The 19317-nt window shown below is 57.1% G+C and overlaps 4 protein-coding genes across 8 annotated transcripts; 2 read left to right on the forward strand and 2 right to left on the reverse strand.

Moving 5' to 3' along the window:
• Positions 1-10: 10 nt before the first annotated feature.
• Positions 11-4072, forward strand: WDR83 (WD repeat domain 83). The gene is made up of 9 exons (XM_032884116.1): positions 11-168; positions 246-366; positions 453-558; positions 1180-1228; positions 1304-1430; positions 2282-2349; positions 2443-2551; positions 2628-2742; positions 3769-4072. Exons 1-9 carry the CDS (start codon positions 66-68, stop codon positions 3916-3918), a joined length of 948 nt encoding a protein of 315 aa, XP_032740007.1. The 5' UTR covers positions 11-65; the 3' UTR covers positions 3919-4072.
• On the reverse strand, positions 3968-7711 carry DHPS (deoxyhypusine synthase). 2 transcript variants are annotated; one of them, XM_032884114.1, is made up of 9 exons: positions 7475-7711; positions 6579-6743; positions 6229-6350; positions 6049-6145; positions 5882-5968; positions 5275-5380; positions 5093-5196; positions 4258-4383; positions 3968-4173 (listed from the first exon to the last, which is right to left on the reverse strand). In XM_032884114.1, the coding sequence occupies exons 1-9, from the start codon at positions 7679-7681 to the stop codon at positions 4078-4080; spliced, it is 1110 nt and encodes a 369-aa protein (XP_032740005.1). In that variant the 5' UTR covers positions 7682-7711; the 3' UTR covers positions 3968-4077. The 2 variants fall into 2 exon arrangements, with proteins under 2 accessions (XP_032740005.1, XP_032740006.1); XM_032884115.1 differs by lacking the exons at positions 6579-6743; positions 7475-7711 and having other exon boundaries at positions 6248-6338.
• Positions 7708-12031, forward strand: GNG14 (G protein subunit gamma 14). Its single transcript, XM_032884118.1, is given in 4 exon segments — positions 7708-7785; positions 8160-8249; positions 11672-11784; positions 11786-12031. Coding segments are annotated over 2 exon segments (303 nt in total). The 5' UTR covers positions 7708-7785; positions 8160-8249; the 3' UTR covers positions 11976-12031.
• Positions 12032-12526: 495 nt separating this feature from the next.
• FBXW9 (F-box and WD repeat domain containing 9) lies at positions 12527-17753 on the reverse strand. Of its 4 annotated transcripts, XM_032884113.1 has the most exons (10): positions 17267-17753; positions 15994-16133; positions 15788-15916; positions 14719-14831; positions 14542-14633; positions 13562-13710; positions 13358-13471; positions 13138-13227; positions 12979-13044; positions 12527-12906 (listed from the first exon to the last, which is right to left on the reverse strand). In XM_032884113.1, the coding sequence occupies exons 1-10, from the start codon at positions 17673-17675 to the stop codon at positions 12832-12834; spliced, it is 1377 nt and encodes a 458-aa protein (XP_032740004.1). In that variant the 5' UTR covers positions 17676-17753; the 3' UTR covers positions 12527-12831. The 4 variants fall into 4 exon arrangements, with proteins under 4 accessions (XP_032740004.1, XP_032740003.1, XP_032740001.1 ...); XM_032884112.1 differs by having other exon boundaries at positions 12527-13044; XM_032884110.1 differs by having other exon boundaries at positions 13358-13710.
• Between the last annotated feature and the right edge of the window lie 1564 nt (positions 17754-19317).

Below are 19317 nucleotides of genomic sequence, written 5' to 3' on the forward strand. Positions count from 1 at the left end.
GCCCTTGCAGACCGATGCAGACTTGATGCAGACCGATGTAAAGCGAGGAAGGGAACCCGAAACAAATGGCTTTCCCTGAGCCGAAACCACGGGGCCCGGAGCTGCCGCAAAAACGGGTGAAGACGCTAGACTGCGGGCAGGGGGCAGTGCGAGCTGTACGATTTAACGGTGAGCTCCCTCTTCGTTCCGGGTTCTCCTGCCTTCTGAGGTCCTCAGCCCTATAATCCCCTCCTGGTGTTTCCCAGTGGATGGCAATTACTGTCTGACGTGCGGCAGCGACAAGACCCTGAAGCTGTGGAATCCGTTGCGGGGGACGCTGCTGCGAACGTACAGCGGCCACGGTTACGAGGTGCTGGATGCGGCCGGGTGAGCCGGGAGCCAGCCAGTCCGAGATACGGAATCAGAGACCGGGATCTGAGGTCAGCACTGATCTTCCCTCCTTTGCCCTCCAGCTCCTTTGACAACAGCAGTCTCTGCTCCGGCGGCGGGGACAAGGCGGTGGTGCTGTGGGATGTGGCATCGGGGCAGGTCGTGCGTAAATTCCGGGGCCACGCGGGGGTGAGTACAAACGAGAAGCCTCATTAGAGCGTGGATGGTGGAGAAAACCCGCATTGACGTGTAGGTGGTGACAGGGAACCCTCCCACCCCCACCCATTACCACGCCCACCCCACGGCCCAGCATGCAATGTCCCCCAAAATCTTTCACCTCCCCTATCTCTAGCCTCTGCTTTCTTTTTACTTTTTTAAGATTTTATTTACTTATTAGAGGGACGCCTGGGTGGCTTAGCCGGTTAAGCGGCTGCCTTGGGCTCAGGTCATGATCCAAGGATCCTGGGATTAAGTCCCACCTCAGACTCCCACCTCAGTGGGGAGCCTGCTTCTCCCTCTGTCTGCTGCTCTCCCTGTTTGTGCTCACTCGCTTTCTCTCTCTGACAAATAAATAAAATCTTAAAGAAAAGATTTTGTTTGCTTATTAGAGAGAGCACAAGCAGTGGGGCAGGTAAAGGGAGAAGCAGGTTCCCTTCTCAGTGGGGCCCGATTCCAGGACCCTGGGATCATGACCTGAGCCAAAGGCAGATACCCCTCCTTTGCTCTTGCTTTAACCAGCACCCACAACCCTGCCTTTATCCCAGTCCTCCAAAGTCCAGCCTCCTCTGAGTGACAATTCCCATCTCTCAGAAGGTGAACACGGTCCAGTTTAATGAAGAGGCCACAATCATCTTGTCTGGTGAGTCTGGGGCCTAGGCAGGGTGCTAAGCCCTGCAACCCAAAGCTGACCTCCCCTTCATGCTGGTCCTCACAGGCTCTATCGATTCCAGCATACGGTGCTGGGACTGCCGGTCACGGAGGCCTGAGCCAGTGCAGACGCTGGACGAAGCCAGAGATGGCATATCCAGTGTGAAGGTGTCAGACCATGAGGTCCTGGCAGGGTGAGTGGAGCCAGGACCTCACTCCTGCCCTACTGGGGATCACCACTGCCTTGCTACTTAGATTAAAATCTGCTCTTCTCACCTCAGCTTACAAGGCCCTGCACAGTGCTCTCTGCTGAGCTTTTAGCTTTTATTCATTCCACGTCTCATTTCTCTTAATATGCCAAGCATGCTCTCACCTCCGGACCTTTGCAGTTGCTCTTTCTCCGCCGGGACTCCCTTTCTCCTTACTCAGAGTGTTTTTGAGCCTTTCTTGCATACCACTTTTTTTTTGTTGGGAAACACAGCAGTTATTGAAATAGGGGAAAATCTCGGCCCACATCAGGCTGACGTTCTAGTTGCAAGAGGCAAACAATGACAATTCCCAGGCAGGGCTCCCCAGACTATTGGCTGGTCTGTTCCCACACATCATCTCCTGGACCACACATGTTTGTCTCCTTATCCTTCAAGTCCCAGTTGAGAGGTCACCTCCTCAGGGAGGCCTTCCTAGATTACTCTCAGTCAGTAAGGCTCTGGTGTTAGAACGTGCTCTTTGTTGCATCTGTGTCCCAAGGACTAGCCCAGAGAGGCAGCTCACTGCATATCAGAAACCCATAGAGTAGGTCCTGATTGGCCCTGGGTCTCCGTCTCAAAGCCAGTGCCTGGGAATTCCACTTAAGAACTCATTTCAGTGTTTATTTCCCATGTCTAGCCTTGAGTGTGAGCATGACAGCGAAGGGTGCACAGGAAGGGCAAGCCCAGCCCCCACCCCCCACCCCCCGGGTCCTGGTGGGGTCAGGGAGAATCCAGGGACTGGAGCCATGGACCTCCTGGCCCCAGTTGATGCTTCAGCTGGATCCATCCTCTTGCAGCTCCGTGGATGGCCGGGTGAGGCGCTATGACCTGAGATTGGGGCAGCTCTTCTCAGACTACGTGGGCAGTAAGTGTGGTGGGACTGTGGGGCAGGCAGGGCCAGTTGGGGGCAGCAAAGGGGGCCCCAGCCTCACCCACCTGCGCCCCTCCCCCCACCCAGGCCCCATCACCTGTACCTGCTTTAGTCGGGACGGGCAGTGCACCCTGGTCTCCAGCCTGGACTCCACGTTGCGGCTTCTAGACAAGGACACAGGGGAGCTGCTGGGCGAGTGAGTCCTCGGGGTCGTGGAGCCCCCCCCAACCCTCTGCTAGGACCCAGACCCTCCTGACCCCTCCCACCACCAGGTACACGGGCCATAAGAACCAGGAGTACAAGCTGGACTGCTGTCTGAGTGAGCGTGACACACACGTGGTCAGCGGCTCCGAGGACGGGAAGGTGTACTTCTGGGACCTGGTGGAGGTGAGCGTCCTCTGTCTTTTCCTCCGTCACTCCCACACCTGCAAAGGGGAATGCTATTAGAGCTGGGGGCTTGCAGGAGTGAGTGAAAAGAGAAAGCAGGAAGGGCATTCCTGGCAAAGGGAACATGTGTGCTAAGGCTTGGAGGTGTGGCCCACTTGGGTCAAGAGACAAAGGTACTGTGGGATGGTGGCAGCAGCAGGGCTGGTGTAAGCAAGGCCATGCAAGCCCAGCTGACCTTGGAACTGGGGCCAACAGCCGCATCAGACCCCCACTGAGATGGGGCTATAGTTCAGAAACCCTGAGCTACCTCTGAGCATCCCCATGGTTTCTAGTCCCAAACCCCGTGAGCCCTGTCTTGATAGGTCTCGGCCTGGTGGGAAGGTCAGACTGGAAACAGACTATTATTCTGACCTCATGGGGTCAGGGCTGGGGCTTGGCCAGGGCAAGTAATGCCCCTAATAGGATGGAGGAAGCTGGGGGTGGGGGGCGGAGACTTGCGGACCCAGCTCTCTCTGGCAACTGAGAACACGCCAGTGTTCTGCTTACTTCACGAGAGTCTACCAGACAAAGTCACCCTGAGCGGAGAAGCGCATGGAGGAACATTTTCGAAGTGGGAAGAGCAATTTGGAGCCTGCTTAAGGGACCAGATGCGTTGAGCGGGGACTGCAGGCTGATGAAGGAAGTGAGCACAGAGACTGCCCTGTGGGCCCCTAGAGCCCAGATAGCAGCAAGGCAGAGAAGCCAGGACAGGACAGCATTGGAGCAAGGTGGTGACTGTGGATGTGGATCGAGACATGGTCCAAAGGCCGCACCAGGAGCACTTGCTCATAAACGGGTGGGAGGCGTGAAAGAAGACTCCCAGGATGTTTGGCCTGAGCCACACATGCTCCAAAAGATAGAGCAACTCAGGGGTTCATTTTGGGGCAGCTGAGGTTTGCAGTGCCTGGCAAGCAGTTAGCAGCGGGTGGCTGAAGGTCAAGGGAGAGGGACGCACTGATAACGGCTCCCCGCCCTTTCCCTCCACAGGGTGCCCTGACACTGGCCCTTCCTGTGGGTCCCGGCGTGGTACAGTCGCTGGCCTTCCACCCCACAGAGCCCTGCCTGCTGACCGCCACGGGGGGCAGCGTCCAGTGCTGGCGGGAGGAGGCTTATGAGGCTGATGGTGGCACTGGGTGAAGGTGGGGGACCCACCACCACCAAAGACATGGACACGGACTCAAAAGGATCATGGAGACCATTTATTTTAGACACATGGCTGACCAAGGAGGGAGGAAGGGACCGGGTTTGCAAGCTAATAAATACAGGAGAGGGGAGACTTCCCTGAGCCATAGCCATTCAGTCCTCATTCTTCTCGGGCATGAAGGCATCTCTCTTCTGGGCAAAGGTTTCAGCCACAAGCAGGGGGAAGACGAGGGAGGCGTCGGCGTAGACCTGCAGAGGGGACGTGAGTGAACCATAGGGCTCGCGGCTGCACTCTGGGAGACTGTGCGCCCCAGCCGCCTGACCGGCCCTCACCTTGACAGGCTGTGCATCCACCCGGATCTTGCCCCAGGAGACAGCTTCATCCGGCCTGGCACCAGAGTCCGAGCCATCAAACTCCTGGGCCGTGTTGATATAGACAGAGTAGTCAGCCCCGTTCCGCTGTGGGGAGAGCCAAGGGCAGGGGGAGCTGGTCAGCCAGTCACTGGACATGCGGGGAGTGGGGGGCACTAGCTAAGAGGCCAAGGGCTATGTGTTGCGTGCAGGAAGCCTGGAGCGGCCCCCCACTCCATAGGAAAGGGCCCCACGCCCATGCATGAGCAGAGCACAAGGTTGGGGTTTGGTAGGGTTGATGGGCAGAGCTGCCACCAAACACAAAGATGACGCCCACTCTGATCAAGGCCCCATCAGTCCCCACCCGACCCCCCATGTTACCCCATCCCCCACAGATGCCAGAGGGCGCCTGTGAGCTCCCAAGTGGCGGCCCTGGAGGCCTGGCTCCTGCTGCTGGTCACCTCCGCTCCCCTTCACCGGCCTGCTAACTGTCCCCGGACTTAATTCAGGCACCCCAGAGCCTTTGCACTGGCCATTTTCTGTACTTACTGGCTGTCTTTCCCAGAACGTCATTTCTCTTGCCATCTTGTCATCCCTCGTTTTTTTCCCACAGGAGCTAACTGCCATGTGACATACATGTCACTTGTTCGCTGCCTGTCTCCCTGGCTAGAACATCAGTCCAGGAGGACAGGGATCCTGGCCTGTCTAGTCCACAGCTGTCTCCCCGGCACATGGCACAGGCCTAGCGCACAGGCATGGCTGCATGGCAAGCCTGTGTCCACCCTCACTAGGGACCAGGTACCCCGTCTCCACTCACCATGAGGTTGGCGTTGGCGATGTGGTGCTTGACCAAACCCCCGCCCAGGATGATCATCCCAGTGTGCTTGGCAAAGATGGCCTGCGTGTTGATGAGCCTCAGGTCTGGAGAAGAGTGCTGTGGTCAGGCTGTGGACCCAGCCAGCCCTCCTCCCCTGCTCCCGTGTGGCCCCAGCGCCTCACCCTCAACGATGTCCAGGACCAAGCCTGGGTTCTTGTAGGAATGGAAGAAGATCATGTCACCCAGGGAGCCATCTGTGAGCGCTGGGCTCAACACGGGGATGTGGTTCTGGGGAACAGCAAGACAAGAGCGACTGGAGCTCAGAGCCCAGTGGGGGCAGGCTGGTCCCTATCCCAGTGGCATCCCCTCCTCTTTGCCTGATTCTGGGCAGAGTGCTTAAGTTTTCTGGGCCTCAGTTTCCTCAACTGTAAAATGGACACAACACCTCCCTCATGGACGAAGAAGCGTTAAGTGAGGAAATCACAAAGCACGAAGGATGGTGTCTGACAAAGAACGGCAGTTCTCGCTACTCTGCCGGACCTCCGTCTTGGAGGAGCATGGGACCAGACGCCCCACCCCATGACGGTTGCCCCAACTGATCCCAGGTCTAGGAAACGAGCCAGGATCCCAAGGTCACACTCAGTGGCTGTGCAGCCTCAGACAAACCACCTAAGCTCTGTGTCGGATTCCGCATCTCAGAGTGGAGATGAGGAACGGACTCTCCAGGGGTCTATGAAGGTGAAACAAGCGAATACACACCAAGGCCTGGTATCCCACCCAGCCCCTCACCTTCTGGGCCCAGTAATACACCGATTCTGGGTTGTTGATCTCCTTGCCCAGCCGGGCAATCATCTTGGAAGGTGTCCACTTCACACCCTAGGAGGAGACAATGACTTCAGCCTACAGTGCCTGCCCCGGCTCCTACCATGCCAGCCCCTAGGTCGCTCCTGCCCCACCTCCGTGTTCTGCTCCAGCACCATCTGGTCCAGAATGGGCATCAACCAATCCTCAAACTTGCAGTAATTGTCGTTGGGCACCAGTAAGTTTCCAATCCTGTGAACATGAGGCCATTTGGGCATCAGGCCCCAGGACTCCCAGCCCAGCTCCCTTGCTCAGCACCACTCAGGGCCCCCAACCTGTTGATCCCGTTCTCACGTAGCTCCTTCCCCCTGAGACTGAAATCGCCCAGGTACGTGGGTGCCAGGCACTTGATAAAATCTTCCTCCACGCCGCCAGCTGTGGTCACTAAGACGTCCACCTGCAGCCATAAGTCAGGGAGGTTGGCCCAGGAAGAGGGGCCCTGCCCTCACCCCAGGTAGAGCTCCCAATACTAACCCAGTGGCCCTTGGGGAAAGCTCTACAGCAAAAGTAGATCGTGTCCCTCTGCTTAAAACTGACCCTATCTCCCTATGTCATTTAAATCACCAGTAATTTTATTGCCCTAAGACCTAGAAAGGCCAAGGCCACAACCCCACGAGGTCCCCACCATGTTGTGCTGCACGAGGTAACGGATGGTTTCACGGATGCCTGAACTGATGAGGTTTGATGTGTAGCCCAGAAAGATGGTGCATCCAGTAAGTGGGCGCCGGCTCTGGGTCAGGTCTGCATGGTGGTCTTCATCCTGTGACAGCGGCTCCAGTTTCTTCTCTATCTAGGTGTAAGGGCAGAGTCAAGTTACCCTCTGGCCCCAAACCCTAGCACCTACCACTTCTACCTGGAATACCTGTAGCCAGGGAACGAACGCCTTTTGTGCAGGCTCCGCCCCATTCACAGCCCAAATCTCAAGGCACACGCTCAGGTTTTACCCCCTTTTCAAGGAATTGGGAGAGCACGACCTTTGCAGGCCCGGTCCCTTCCCCGATGGAAAAAACAAATCCGAGGGGCGCCTGGGTGGCTCAGTGGGTTAAAGCCTCTGCCTTCGGCTCAGGTCATGATCCCAGGGTCGTGGGATCAAGCCCCACATCGGGCTTTCTGCTCAGTGGGGAGCCTGCTTCCTCGTCTCTCTCTGCCTACTTGTGATCTCTGTCAAATAAATAAAATCTTTAAAAAAAAAACCAAAAAACAAAAAACAAATCCGAGCCTGATTTAGGCTCCTCAACCGCACAGTTCAGAACACTTTCACTCGCCTCCAATCTAGAATCAGTCCCAACCTCATCCTGATTGTAGGATGCTATGGGGATGGGGGCCGGGAGCGGGGAGACAACGACCTCTTCCCAGCACAGAAAATGCCGCCCAGAATGGGTCCCGCCTCTCTCCAACTATTGGACCGCCCAACAAAGGACACTCCTCCTTCTCAAGGGAGCCCCGCCCCCTCCGAGTACTGCATTGCCGCTACTCTAGGCCACACCCCCTCGATGTAGGAAGTTCCGCCCCAGGCTTCACCATGGCGTTGACTTGCTGCACGGCGCGCCCGAAGTTGGTGGCCTGGAAGCCAGTGGTGCCGAAGGCCTCCAGTAGCGCACGGTAGTCCACGCCGCGGTTGAAGTCGTAACCTCGGACTTGGGAGCTCTCGGAGGGTAGCGCCGAGCTGTGCTTCAGCACAGCGGCCAGCGCCGCCGCGGGTACCTTCCCTTCCAGAGGACCCTCCATGTTCCTGAGGCCGCACTCCCAGATCACAGCCGTCCCAGGCCAGGCCTCCAGCGGCCTCCAAACACACTAAACCCCAGCACGCGCTCTGTACGACAGTACAGGAAATAGGGCTCGGGAAAACCTGCAGAGAGGGACGGGAAGTAGCTTAGTCACATGACCTTCTTTGAGTCCCATAATCCAGGGCGCGGCCATATTTGCGCGTGCGTTCCGTAATACGGAAGCTGCGAGGAGCCGCTTTCCTTGTCTCGTGTTTTACCAAGCATGAGATGAATAACGAGTCCTACTTTCACTGCCGCCTGCTGGAGACCCACCGCGTTGCGCAGCGCTTTCCCTATCGTTTCTGTCCCTTCTGGGAAGGAGGGTGGCTTCTTAGACGTCGCCTTTGGACAGGATTCGAGTCATCAGGAAATGTCAAATAGTTTCTGCCCCTGAGCATCTCTCGTCGAATGGTTTAGTGATCGCTGTCTGTACCTCTCAGGTCTCCAGAGCCTCCTCCACATGCTGCGTAACCCTGCAGGCCGTTGCAGCTGTCGCTTCTTCTGGGAAGCCTCCTCTGACCTTCCTCTGGGTAAGGGACCTCCTCTGGGATCCAAGGCTGACCTCTCTTTCCTTCCATCAAGACTGTGAGACCCTCAAAGGTGGGGTCTGTATCTCATGGATCCTCCTAGCGCTGCACAGGGTCTGGTCCAAGGGGACTCTTTTAAGCAGGCATTCTACAACTTACGGAGTCTATACTATACGTTGGGCTCTGTGTTTGGCATTTCAGACTTATCAGTGAACAAGATGCAGACCCTGCCCTCCTGGAGTCCACAGTTTGGGGAGCTAGAAAGCTAACCACAATAGTGGTAAGTGCTATTGAGGATGCCAAAATGATGATGTGTCTTTTAGGTAGGGGTGAATAGAGGGGGAGGTGGCCTTATTTGAAGCGACAGGTGATTGGGGAAGACGCCAAGGAGGTGACATTTGAGCCAAGGCCAGAAAAGCCCCTTACATGAGGATTTGGGGAGGCCTTTATCCACCATCCCCCACTGGGAAAGAGAACTGGCAGTGCAAAGGCCCTGAAGCCAGAGATTAGCCCACTTGATTGGAGAAAGAGAACATCCTCCTTGACATCTTTGACAGTCCCCAGTTGGATCTCACTCCTCAGTTCCCACTCCTCCTAACCCTGATCTCCCTGCAGTCTTCCACAGCTCATCAAAGAACCCTCAGCTCAGCAAATAAGCCCTCCGTGCACCTAATAGGCTCAACACTGGAGAATTGAGCTTAATGTCTTTCCTTCTCTCACACTCACACTCATCCCTCAGCACCTCCACCAAGTTCTACCCACAAAATGGGTCCCAAATCCAGGTGCCTTTTCTTATTGTTAGAATTTGACATTCTGTTAGTTTCAGGTGTACAACATTATGATTGGGTGTTTGTATCCAGGTCCTTCTCTCCATTCTCAAATCCTCCACGCTGGGCTGCCTTCCCTCCAAACCATCTCCCTGCTGTGGTCAGAGAGCTCAATACACAGAAACCAGAAATATCGTTCCTTTTTAAAACTCTCTTATGCTGGCTTCTCCCTAGGAGTAAAATCCAGGGTCTTCACCGTGGCCTGTGAATGTGCCTGCTTACTTTCCTGCCCTCATCTCCCACCACTTGTCCTCAATTCCTTCCTCTCTGGTTACATCGGCCTCCTCGCTGTCCTAGAACCCACCAAGCTCTTTTCCTGACCTTTGACGTACCCGCTGCTCCTTCTGCCTGGAATACCCTCTTTTCCAGCTCCTCCTCTGAATCTCTGTCTAAATATTACCTCGTCCAAGAGGCCTGCTCTGACCACCTGACTCCCCACTTACCTTGCTCATCATTCTCTTTCATTTTGTCTGCTGTTGTCCGTCCCTCCCTGATGACAGCGGCCGCTCTCTGCAGGCAGGATTGTCTGGGCTCGCCGCTGTTTCTCTTACTCTGTGCAGTGATCGCATACTGTGATCTCAGCAAATATGCTGAATGAATCAGTGAGCCCACACAGGGGCATCAGAGTGATCCGGGAATCCAGGAATGAAGGAGGGAAAAGGGTCAATAAATGAACTCAGGGACTCCTGGCTGGCTCTGTCAGTGGAACTTGTGAGTCCTGATCTCGAGGTTGTGAGTTTAAGCCCCACAGTGGGTGTAAAGATTACTTAAAGATAAAATCTGTAAAAGAAAAAAAAGTAAATTCAGAACAGGTAGAAGGTGCCAGAGCAGACAGAGCCCTCTGGGCAGTAGTAAGGAAGATGGATTTAAAAAGGCTGGGAGACGATTGGAGAGTTTTAAGATTTTTTATTTATTTGTCAGAGAGACAGAGAGCACACAGGCAGGGGGAGCGGCAGGCAGAGGGAGAAGCAGGCTCCCCACTGAGCAAGGAGCCAGATGCAGGACTTGATCCCAGGCCCCTGGGATCATGACCTTAGCCAAAGGCAGATGCTTAACTGACTGAGCCACCCAGGCGTCCCAACCATTAGAGAGTTTTTACTTCCCCCAACTTTAAAAAAAAAAAAACTTTTATTTTTGAGTAAGCTCTACACACAACATGGGGCTCAAACTCACAACCCTGAGATCAAGAGGCAGCCAAGCCCTCCACCAACTTTTTTTTTTATCGTAGTAAAACTTATATAACATAAAATTTATTATCACATTTATTAATTTATTCAAGTATACGGTTCTATGGCATTAAGCACATTTACACTGTTGTACAGACATTGCCACTGTCCATCTCTACGATGTTTTCATCATCCCAAACTGAAACTCTGTCCCCATTAAACACTAATTCCCTGTCCCCCTCCCCCAGCCACCCACCATCTACTTCCTGTCTCTGGATTTGACATCCCTAGGGATGTCATGTAGACGGGATCATACCTTATCAGTCATTTTCTGACTGGCTTATTTCACTTAACATATGCCTTCAAGGGTTTTCCATGTTGTAATGTGATTTGTTTTTCACCAGACCCCACTGGCTGCCTCGAGGAGAAAACAGGGGGTGTGGGGAAAGGCAGGGCAGGGGGGACGAGGGGGAGGCGCCTTTGCTGGTCCAGGCCAGCAGAGGTGGGAGCAGGACCTGGGACATGCCAACGGACGTGGAGAAACATGACCAGATTGGGAGCTAATTTGAAGTTGATCTGATGGCTCCTAAGAAAGGCTCAGACGTGGGGACACCAGAAAGAGAGGGTCAAAGGAGTTGAAGATGTGGGCCAGGGCATTTGAGCGGATGGTGGTGAACTGGGGGCAGAAGGTCTTGGGGGAAGACAATCCCGAGTCCAGCTTTGGCTGAGCTAGGCGAGAGACCCCTGAGACCCCAGTGTGACAGACTGAGGAGGCAGTAGGCCCTTCGGGTGGATGTGAGATCAGGGAAAGCTCTGGGATGGGACAGAAGGAGCCATCAGCATAAGCAAGTAGACAGAGTTCTCTGTGGATAAGATCCCGGCTGGTGAGTGTATACAGGGGAGAGACAGGGCTTCACCTGAGCCAGGGTACACTCTGTATGTGGTGGGGGGTGGGGGGCAGAGGCCGGCAAAGGAGGAGGGTTGGGGCCCATCAGCAGAGGATCAAGCAGGTCAGTGAGAAGCCAGGGCCCCATGCTCCCCCAGCGAAGGTGACACGTGACACCAGGGCAGCCACTGGGCCCCCTGAGGCAGGGACCCCCTCAGCTGAGCCAGCTGCTGCCGCTGGTGACATTTCACTCCATGAGTGTCCTGGCTTCAAAGTCTCTGCAGGGGTGGGGGAGGGATCGGAGGAGGCTGGAGAGGCAGGGCTGGCCAGGGAGGGAGCCAGAGCCGGGCTGCTGGAGGACTGAGCAGTCAGGAATCAGCTGCAGTCCTCAAGCTGAAGTACGTGGTCCTGACGGGTCGGGGACCCGCCACCCCCTTCCCACAGCCCCCAGGGGGACACAGGAGGCGGCTAGGGGACTCTCAGATAGCCGTATGGCTGAGTCTGGAACCGAGTCCACTGCCCGTGACCCCGCTCACTTTCCTGCAGATGTCCGGCAAGGTGGCCATTGGCAGTGACATCGGGCAGGCCCGCCGGGCCGTGGAGCAGCTGCGGATGGAGGCAGGCATCGAGCGCGTGAAGGTGAGGGCCAGGGTGGTGGCACGGGCGTGTCTGGGCGAGGGGGCAGGCGGGCAGCCGGGGCCTGGCTGACCAGGCTGGCCGGCAGGTATCCAAGGCGGCTTCTGACCTGCTGCAGTTCTGCATGGAGCAGGCCAAGAGCGACCCCTTCCTCGTGGGCATCCCCGCTGCCACCAACCCCTTCAAGGAGAAGAAGCCCTGCACCATCCTGTGACCTCCATGGCTCCGACCACCCGGGAGGCCGCAATAAACATGAAGTGAGGGATTCCCCAGGATGTGGCTTGGCCAGGCTTCGGTGGGGGCGGAGGGGGGCCGTGCTGGCAGCTGCCCGCGCATCTAGCGCAACCCCCATCCCCCACTGGCTCTAGGGTCCTGGCCCCAGCAGCACACACGTCCTGCACCCCCAGAAGGACAGCACACACCTCCCCCGCCCCTCTCTGCGCCCCCGCACCCGTGGGGTGGCCTCAGCAGATCCCCTTGCCCACCGCACAAACGCGCCCAGGGTAAGAGTCCCAGTCTGAGTGCCAACATGCATCACACACACACACACACACACACACGTGCCATTACACAAACATGTGCACACCCTTGAGAGCCTCCCCCTCCTCACACACACCCACATCCACTGGCCCACAGACAAGCGTAGACAAGGTTATTGTTACGACACTCACAGCCAGACCTGCCTCCCCCGCGACACAGACTGTCTCCCAGACGGTCACACACCCAGCGGCGCCTCCCAGTCCCAAGCAAGCACAGGCAGGGCCCTCGAGGGACACCAATACATCAGGTTTATTTCTCCTTGGCTCTGGAAGGAAAGCAGGTATCCAAATCCTAACAAAAACAGGGCCCCAGGGAGGAGAGCAGTCCGCTGGGTGGGCCTGAACACCAGGCTCACCTCCCCTGGCGTGGGCCACGGCCCATGGGGCACAGCTCACCACGGCCCAGACTCCTTGTGCCTCAGGGCTTCGGGACAGGGCAGGGGCAGCACCAGCACAGGGGGGACGGTCCCCTGAGAACAGAGGCCACAGCCCAGCCTGTGGGCCGGCAGATCCACGTCTGCATCCTCCTGCTCAGGCCTGCAGCCTCCAGACCTCCAGTGACAGGCCCCCAGAGGCGGCGACCACCAGGTTGCCCTCTGCGCAGATCTGGGGATGCAGGGCAGAGGGAGTCAGGGGCGCTCTGGGCACCTGGGCAAGGCGCAGGGGGCAGGGCCTTACCCCATTCAGCACGTTGTTGTGGCTTCGGGTGCAGATGGTCCTCGGCGGGTCCGTAGGCACGTGCACCTGGGGAGGACGGGCAGCGGGCAAAGGTCTGGCCATGCGCTGCTGGCTGGTGGGGGCAGGGTAAGGGAGGGGGGGCCTGTCTCGGGAGCTCACCCGGATGGTCTTGTCGGTGGATGTGGTGTACAAGGCCCCCAGTGAGTGTTTGATCCCTGTGATCTGAGACCTGTGGCCCACGTCAAAAGACTGCAGGAAGGAGGGACAGGGAACACTCAGGGAAGGCCTTGCCCAGGGTCAGCCCGCCAGCTGCCCAGGGGGTCAGGAGGTAGGGAGGAGGCCCAGGGGCTGTTGGGCAGGGGCCAGCTCCCTGGCGGACCCGGACGAGCTGGAAGCGGCCATTGTGGTTGGCGAAGACGTGCAGCAGGCCCTGGTTGTCACCAGCCCAGAGCTGGGGCTCCTGGTAGGACATGCAGAGCAGGTAGGAGTCCAGCTGTGGGAGGAATGCGGGACAGAGCAGCTCAGGCCCGGCCAAGCCACCACCCCATGCCCGGTCCCTGCGGGTCCCCTGGGGAGGGTCCACCTGCAGCCGCTGCAGGACGCTGTTGGCCCTGCGGTCGAACACCACGAGCGTGTGGTCCTCGCTGCCCGAGATGATGTGCCGGTCGTCAGCCAGCAGCGCCAGCACCGCACTGGAGTGCAGCCGTCGGCTCTTCAGCAGGGCCGGGCCGACTTCGGGAGTGATGCAGCGAGGAGGGAGACATCAGAGCCCCTGCCCCCCACCCCCCGCCCGCCCCTATCCCACTTGGCACAACCCTTGGTCTGCTCTGCCTGCCCCCATCCCGTCTCTCTCCTCTCTTGTCCCAGCAAGGTCTGGGGCCATCCAGGGCCCCCAGATCTCAGCCCTCCGAGCCCCCGGCCCAATCCCATCTGCTCTCAGTACCTAGCCGACCTCAGCGAGTTCCCACGGAAAATGCTTCCGCTCCCAGGCGGGTCTGAGTGAAGCCCCACTCCCATGACCAGGCCCCCGCCTCTGGCCCCGCCTGGGAAAAGACCCCTAGGCCTACAATTAAAATAAGAATGAATAAAGAAAGAAACAACAGAAAAGGCTCTGGTGCTGGGCAGTGTTTTCCTAGGCTTTTTATGTAAACTAGTATTTAATCCACCAATGTTCCTACTGTCCTCTTCTCCTATGAACCCTATGGGTTGGGGTTATTATCCAGATCTTACAGACAGGGACACTGAGGTTCAAGCTTGACAGCTAGGACGTGGGGGAGTCAGGGTTCTAGGGGCTGCTCCACCTCCCACAGTGTTGAGGCTCAGAGGATCTCCCGCCCTCCAGACACCCCAGGTGGAGGGGGCTGCCTCTGCCCCAACACCCATCCCCCGCCAGCTGCCTCTGCTGGCCCAGCCACAGCACGGGCCGCTCGGAGTGGTCAGCATCTGGTTGAGACTGTCATCCCAGCCAGGCTGTGAGGTCCAAGTGTCTCCTTCCCCAGCATGACCCTGGAGACCCCAGGCGGCCCTCCTCTCCCCACCTGGGTCCCCGGGCCCCCGGCCCACCTCTGGGGTCGTAGACGGTCACCTTCTTGTCATAGGTGCCAGTCACCAGGATGTCAGGCCGGTAGGACAAGCACAGCACAGCCGCCTTGCCCCTGGGAACACACGGAGCCCGAGGCTTGGGCTGTGACTAGCTGGGACCCAGCCCAGCCCCGCCTCCCCGCCCAGGACCCCACACACTTGATCTCGCCGAACTGCTGCCCATCAGCTGCCATGTCCCAGAGCTTCACCGTGCTGTCCCAGGAGCCAGAGCACACGCGGTGGTCCAGCGCTGCCAGCGACCACACCCAGCCCTGCAGAGCAGACCCAGTGGTCACCCCCATTCCAAAGGTAACAAATCCAAGCGTTGGAGGAGGGAGACAACTGACCCCAGAAGCCAGAGCACGGCAGCTCCAAGTAGAGGTCAGGACTTAGGTCGGTGGGTCTGTCTGACTTCAGAACCCGGGAGGTGCACACCCACATAGAATGAGACTCCTAAGTCCAGTCCCTGCCAGACTCAGCACCTGTGGTGGTTTGGGGCCACGTAACAAGCCGATTAAAAGTGGGGCCTCCACTCCATGACTGGAGCAGATGAAGTGCTCTCCCTCAGTTTCTTCACTGGGAAAATGGGCACCAAAAAACAGCGCCTGCCTTGGGAGCTAATAGGCACAAATCACTGGCTGGTGGCTAACCCATTCCTCACCAAACTCCCTGAAGAGAGTGCTGTAACCGGGTCGCATGCTACAAACGAGGACACTGGAGCACAGAGAGGTTGTGTCTCTTGCCCAAGGTAACACAGCCAGGGAGTAGCAGAATAGGGATTTGAACCCAGTGGCCTAGCTCCGGCACCAAGCTCTTGGCCACCTGCCTACACCACCTCGGTGACTGGTGGCAGTGGTTTTCCTCCACAGCCGCTTCTCATGAGATGACCGCCATGCTCAGAGCTTTGCGAGCCTCACAGGCAGCCTCGTAACTGCCCCGCCCTATGCCTCTCAAGGTATACCTGATGTCCCCCCAGTGCCTGCTGTGTATCCCAGCCCAGGCGAAGCTCTACGGCATAGTCATCTCATTCATGCTCATCCTAAACGAGCCCTAGACACAAGTAGAAATGGAGGCCGAGAGAAGTCCCACATCTCACCCAATGTCACACTAGTCATGGCAGAGCAAGATTTAAATCCACAACGTCTGGTGCCGAAACTCCTGCCCTTAACCATGGCACCCTACTCAGGCCCCACCCCTCCATCCCCTGTCTGGTCTCCTAACCCCTCACCTTGTGGGTGCTGTTCTTCTCAGAGCCCAAGGCCTTGACTAGAACCTGGCTGGGTTCCACCCCCAGCTGCCGCAGGTCCCACAGATTGACATTGCGATCTCGGGAGCCCGACAGACAGAACGCACCGCCCTGAGAAGAGAACAAGGTGGTGGTGTCAGAATCACCCTGGCCCAGCCCTGCCTGCCCCCCACCGAGCCCCACCTCACCTGGAGCAGCAGCACCGAGTCAATGGAAGCAAAGTGCCCATCAGCCAAACAGAAGTACTCAGCCCAGCGCCCATCCTCCGCCCAGCGTGACAGGTGCTGCTCCAGCTCGATGCAGGCTGTCGGCCAGTCAAAGTCCTCCTCTGTGGGGCATCGTGAGCAGGGTCCCCAGTGGGCAGGAATCCTGACATCCACAGCAGCTGTCCAAGCCCACCCCTGGCTTTCAGGAAGCCCAACCTTCACCAGACTTGGAGAGAACCCCACCTGGATCCCTGACCCCACCCAAGAAGGCCTAGAATCTAGCTTTGGGACCACCAGCCACCCACCTTCCAAGCAGGCTTAGGACTACTCACCCCAGTTTCCAAAAATAGAGTAACCAGAGCCTCAGGACCATCTTTGCAGGTCTCAACCCCCAACCCAAGTGTGGAGGACAGTAGCCTCAGGATGTCAAGGTCCTGCCTCAACCCTCAGGCAAGGCATCAGAACTAGGACATTTTGCCTCCACAATTTCAACCAAACCCAGGGAAGTGTTCTCAGATTAGTTTCTGTAAACGTGGGAACCTTGTCAAGATGCAGAACTCAAGGGCTAGATGCAGAGATTCAGTGGTATAATGGGGCTCAACCAACTATGTTTATCAGGCTGTTCAGGAAAGCCCCATCAGTTCAAGCTGACCAAGCTGTCTTATTCCCCAGGTATCAGTGACCTCAGGGACAGGAGGAATTACTACCAGCCCCCAGCCTAGGTTAGACCCTGGGCTTGAGGATTCATCTGTGATTGCTAGTAGCAGGGATCCTAACCTCTAAGATGTGGCTTGATTTAAAGGTTGCAGGCTCCGGGCCTTTAGTCCCTGCCCCATCCCTACTTAGATCAAGACTGTAAGGGTGGGGAGTTTGACATCACCAATTGCTAGCTCAGCATCTATACCCAGAGTATTCTTGGCCTTACCCCGAACCCCAAGAGATTCCAATTGCTAAGACTTCAAGTCCCTGTGTCAACCCCCAGCCAGGGTTCAGGTCCGTAGTACCACCAGACCCCAAGCCTAAGGCTCACTGGATCCTGAGTTCAGGGACCCCAGCCCCCCAAGTTAGATTTCCACAGCCCCAGGAGCCCCAGCGCCTAGCTCATGGTGCACCAAGAGGTCAGGGGCTTTGGCACCATCGATAACTACCTCAGCTTCCACCCAAGCCAGGACCACCAGGAATCGTGCTTCAGGGCGGTGCTCACAGCACCCCAGCCTAACCTGGGCAGCTGACCCCGGCCCCCAGGCGCGCGCACCTTCCACCACTGGGTAGGGCGCGCGCACGCGGCGCTGCGCGCGTAGCCTCCAGGTGACCTGGTCACGCACGAGGTCGCGCAGCGTGTGGCACACGCGTGGCAGGACGTGGAGCACCAGGCGCGCGTCTAGGTAGGCGCAGATCTCGAGCAGCAGCTCCGGAGGAAGGCTCAGCAGTCCCGGGACCCCCACGGGCGCACCCTTGGACGCCGCCCGCGGCTCCAGGGCGCCAGGGGATGCGACGGGCGCGGACAGCAAAGGGGCGCGTGGGGGCCCCTCCCCGACTTTCGGCGGACTGAGCACGCGGGCCACGTAAGCCTCGGCCTGCGCGTCGGGGTCGGGCTCGGACTCCGGGTCCGAGTCATCTTCCCAGGCGCGGGGATCGTCTCGCGGCCCTGGGGGCAGCTCCATGGCGACCGAGGTGGGCGCGGCCAGCCGGGCCCTGTCAGCCCAGGGCCCGCGTCCCGTCTCCTAGGCAGCGCAAAGGCACTTCCGGCGCCGCTTGATGACGTGTCGGCGCTGGCGCTGACCGGAAGCGAGCGCCACGTGCTGGAACAGGCCGGGTTTTAGAATCACGCTGTTCTGAGGGCTTCGGTGGTGCAGCTGGTGCAGCCTTGGGCTAGAAAATGCCTATTCCCGTTTCTAGCATTTGTCAAAAAGGCATCTGTGGCGGGGCTGATGCGGACGGGCGGCTGAGCCTGGTTCGACGCGGTTCTGTCCAAAGCACCTTTCACAGATGCCACTGAGCTTAGAAATGCAGCCCCTGAGTTGAGGCTAAACCGTATCGGGATTCCAACTCCTTCCGGAGACAGAAACGTGCAGCTGTACCGCAGGGGCTTCAAGTTCTCTGAATTATCTACAATCGCCCTTATCTCTTATTTATCGAAAGCGTCTCTTGAGCCAGGCAGTATTAACCGATCCATGTAAATGTCTCAGAGCATTGCTGTTCAGCCTCCGGATATCCACGTGGCTCTTTGCTCAGCTATCACCTTCGCAGTGAGGCCTTCTCGGAGTATCCTACTGTAAAGCTGACCATCTTACCAACGTTCTCTCTCCCCTCCCAACTTTTTCTCTATGGGACATACCACTGTTCCGCAGTTTATCTCCTATTCGCTCACCAGAATGTACAACACGTTTGTTGAATGGAACGCTGGGTGTATGTCAAGGTCAGGTTTTTGTTTCTTTTCCCAAGTCCATGCAGGTGACCTTTGGCAAGGTTGAAGTAGCAGCAAGAGTTTACTGAGGCTGTGTGTCCCAAGAACTTAGCAATTCTCATTTGCCTCTGTAATGCCGCTCACACTAACTACACCTCCCACAGGCCAGGTGCCAAGCTTAGCTTCCTACAAAACTGTCCAACCTGCCCAGTGACCCAGAGTTGCGAGGCTAACCAAAGATGAGGGTGCCACAAGACTGCCCCTTAATTTAGTGTAAGGCGATGGGATCTTGAACCTGGGCTGTAACACTAATGGCTCCCTTTTAAACTGAGCTCAAGACATTCCGTGAGCTATAATTCCGTTCCAGGGGACACCACACACGTGTATGTTACCACATCTAATCTTTTTCCTTCACATTCACCTTCCCATTTTACCGGGAAGAAAAGTGAGAGGCTTGGGATCCCAAGAAATGTGCCTGGGTAACACTTACTTATTTCCCTCCTCCCGAATTATTTCCTGAGTCCTGTGCATCCCCATTTCTAAGACATTCCAAGCCCCCCTCCACATCTTTTCTCTACTGCCAAAGCCAAGCATACAGGAGGCCAGATAGAGACCAAGGGTTTCACAAGAAACTGATCTTTACTCAACAAAGTTCTACACAAGTGGAATCTCACGCCACCTCGGCGCCAATCCCCAGCACAGCACAGTAACAAATGGACAGACCCTGGAGCCCGTAGGAGGAAGAGGGTGAGGGGAAAGCAGGGATGTGGGACAAAGAGGGACTGCAGATCGAGGCCAGTCAGGGTCCGCAGCCCTGGGCAGGGGAGAGGGTTGAGAAGCTGAAACTTCGTTGTGCAAAAATCAACCAAAAATAAATAAAAAAATTAAATAGTTTTCTT

Source organism: Lontra canadensis, unplaced genomic scaffold (assembly GCF_010015895.1).
Source record: "Lontra canadensis isolate GAN:19392208 unplaced genomic scaffold, GSC_riverotter_1.0 scaffold88, whole genome shotgun sequence".
In the NCBI taxonomy this organism is placed as follows: Eukaryota; Metazoa; Chordata; class Mammalia; order Carnivora; family Mustelidae; genus Lontra; species Lontra canadensis.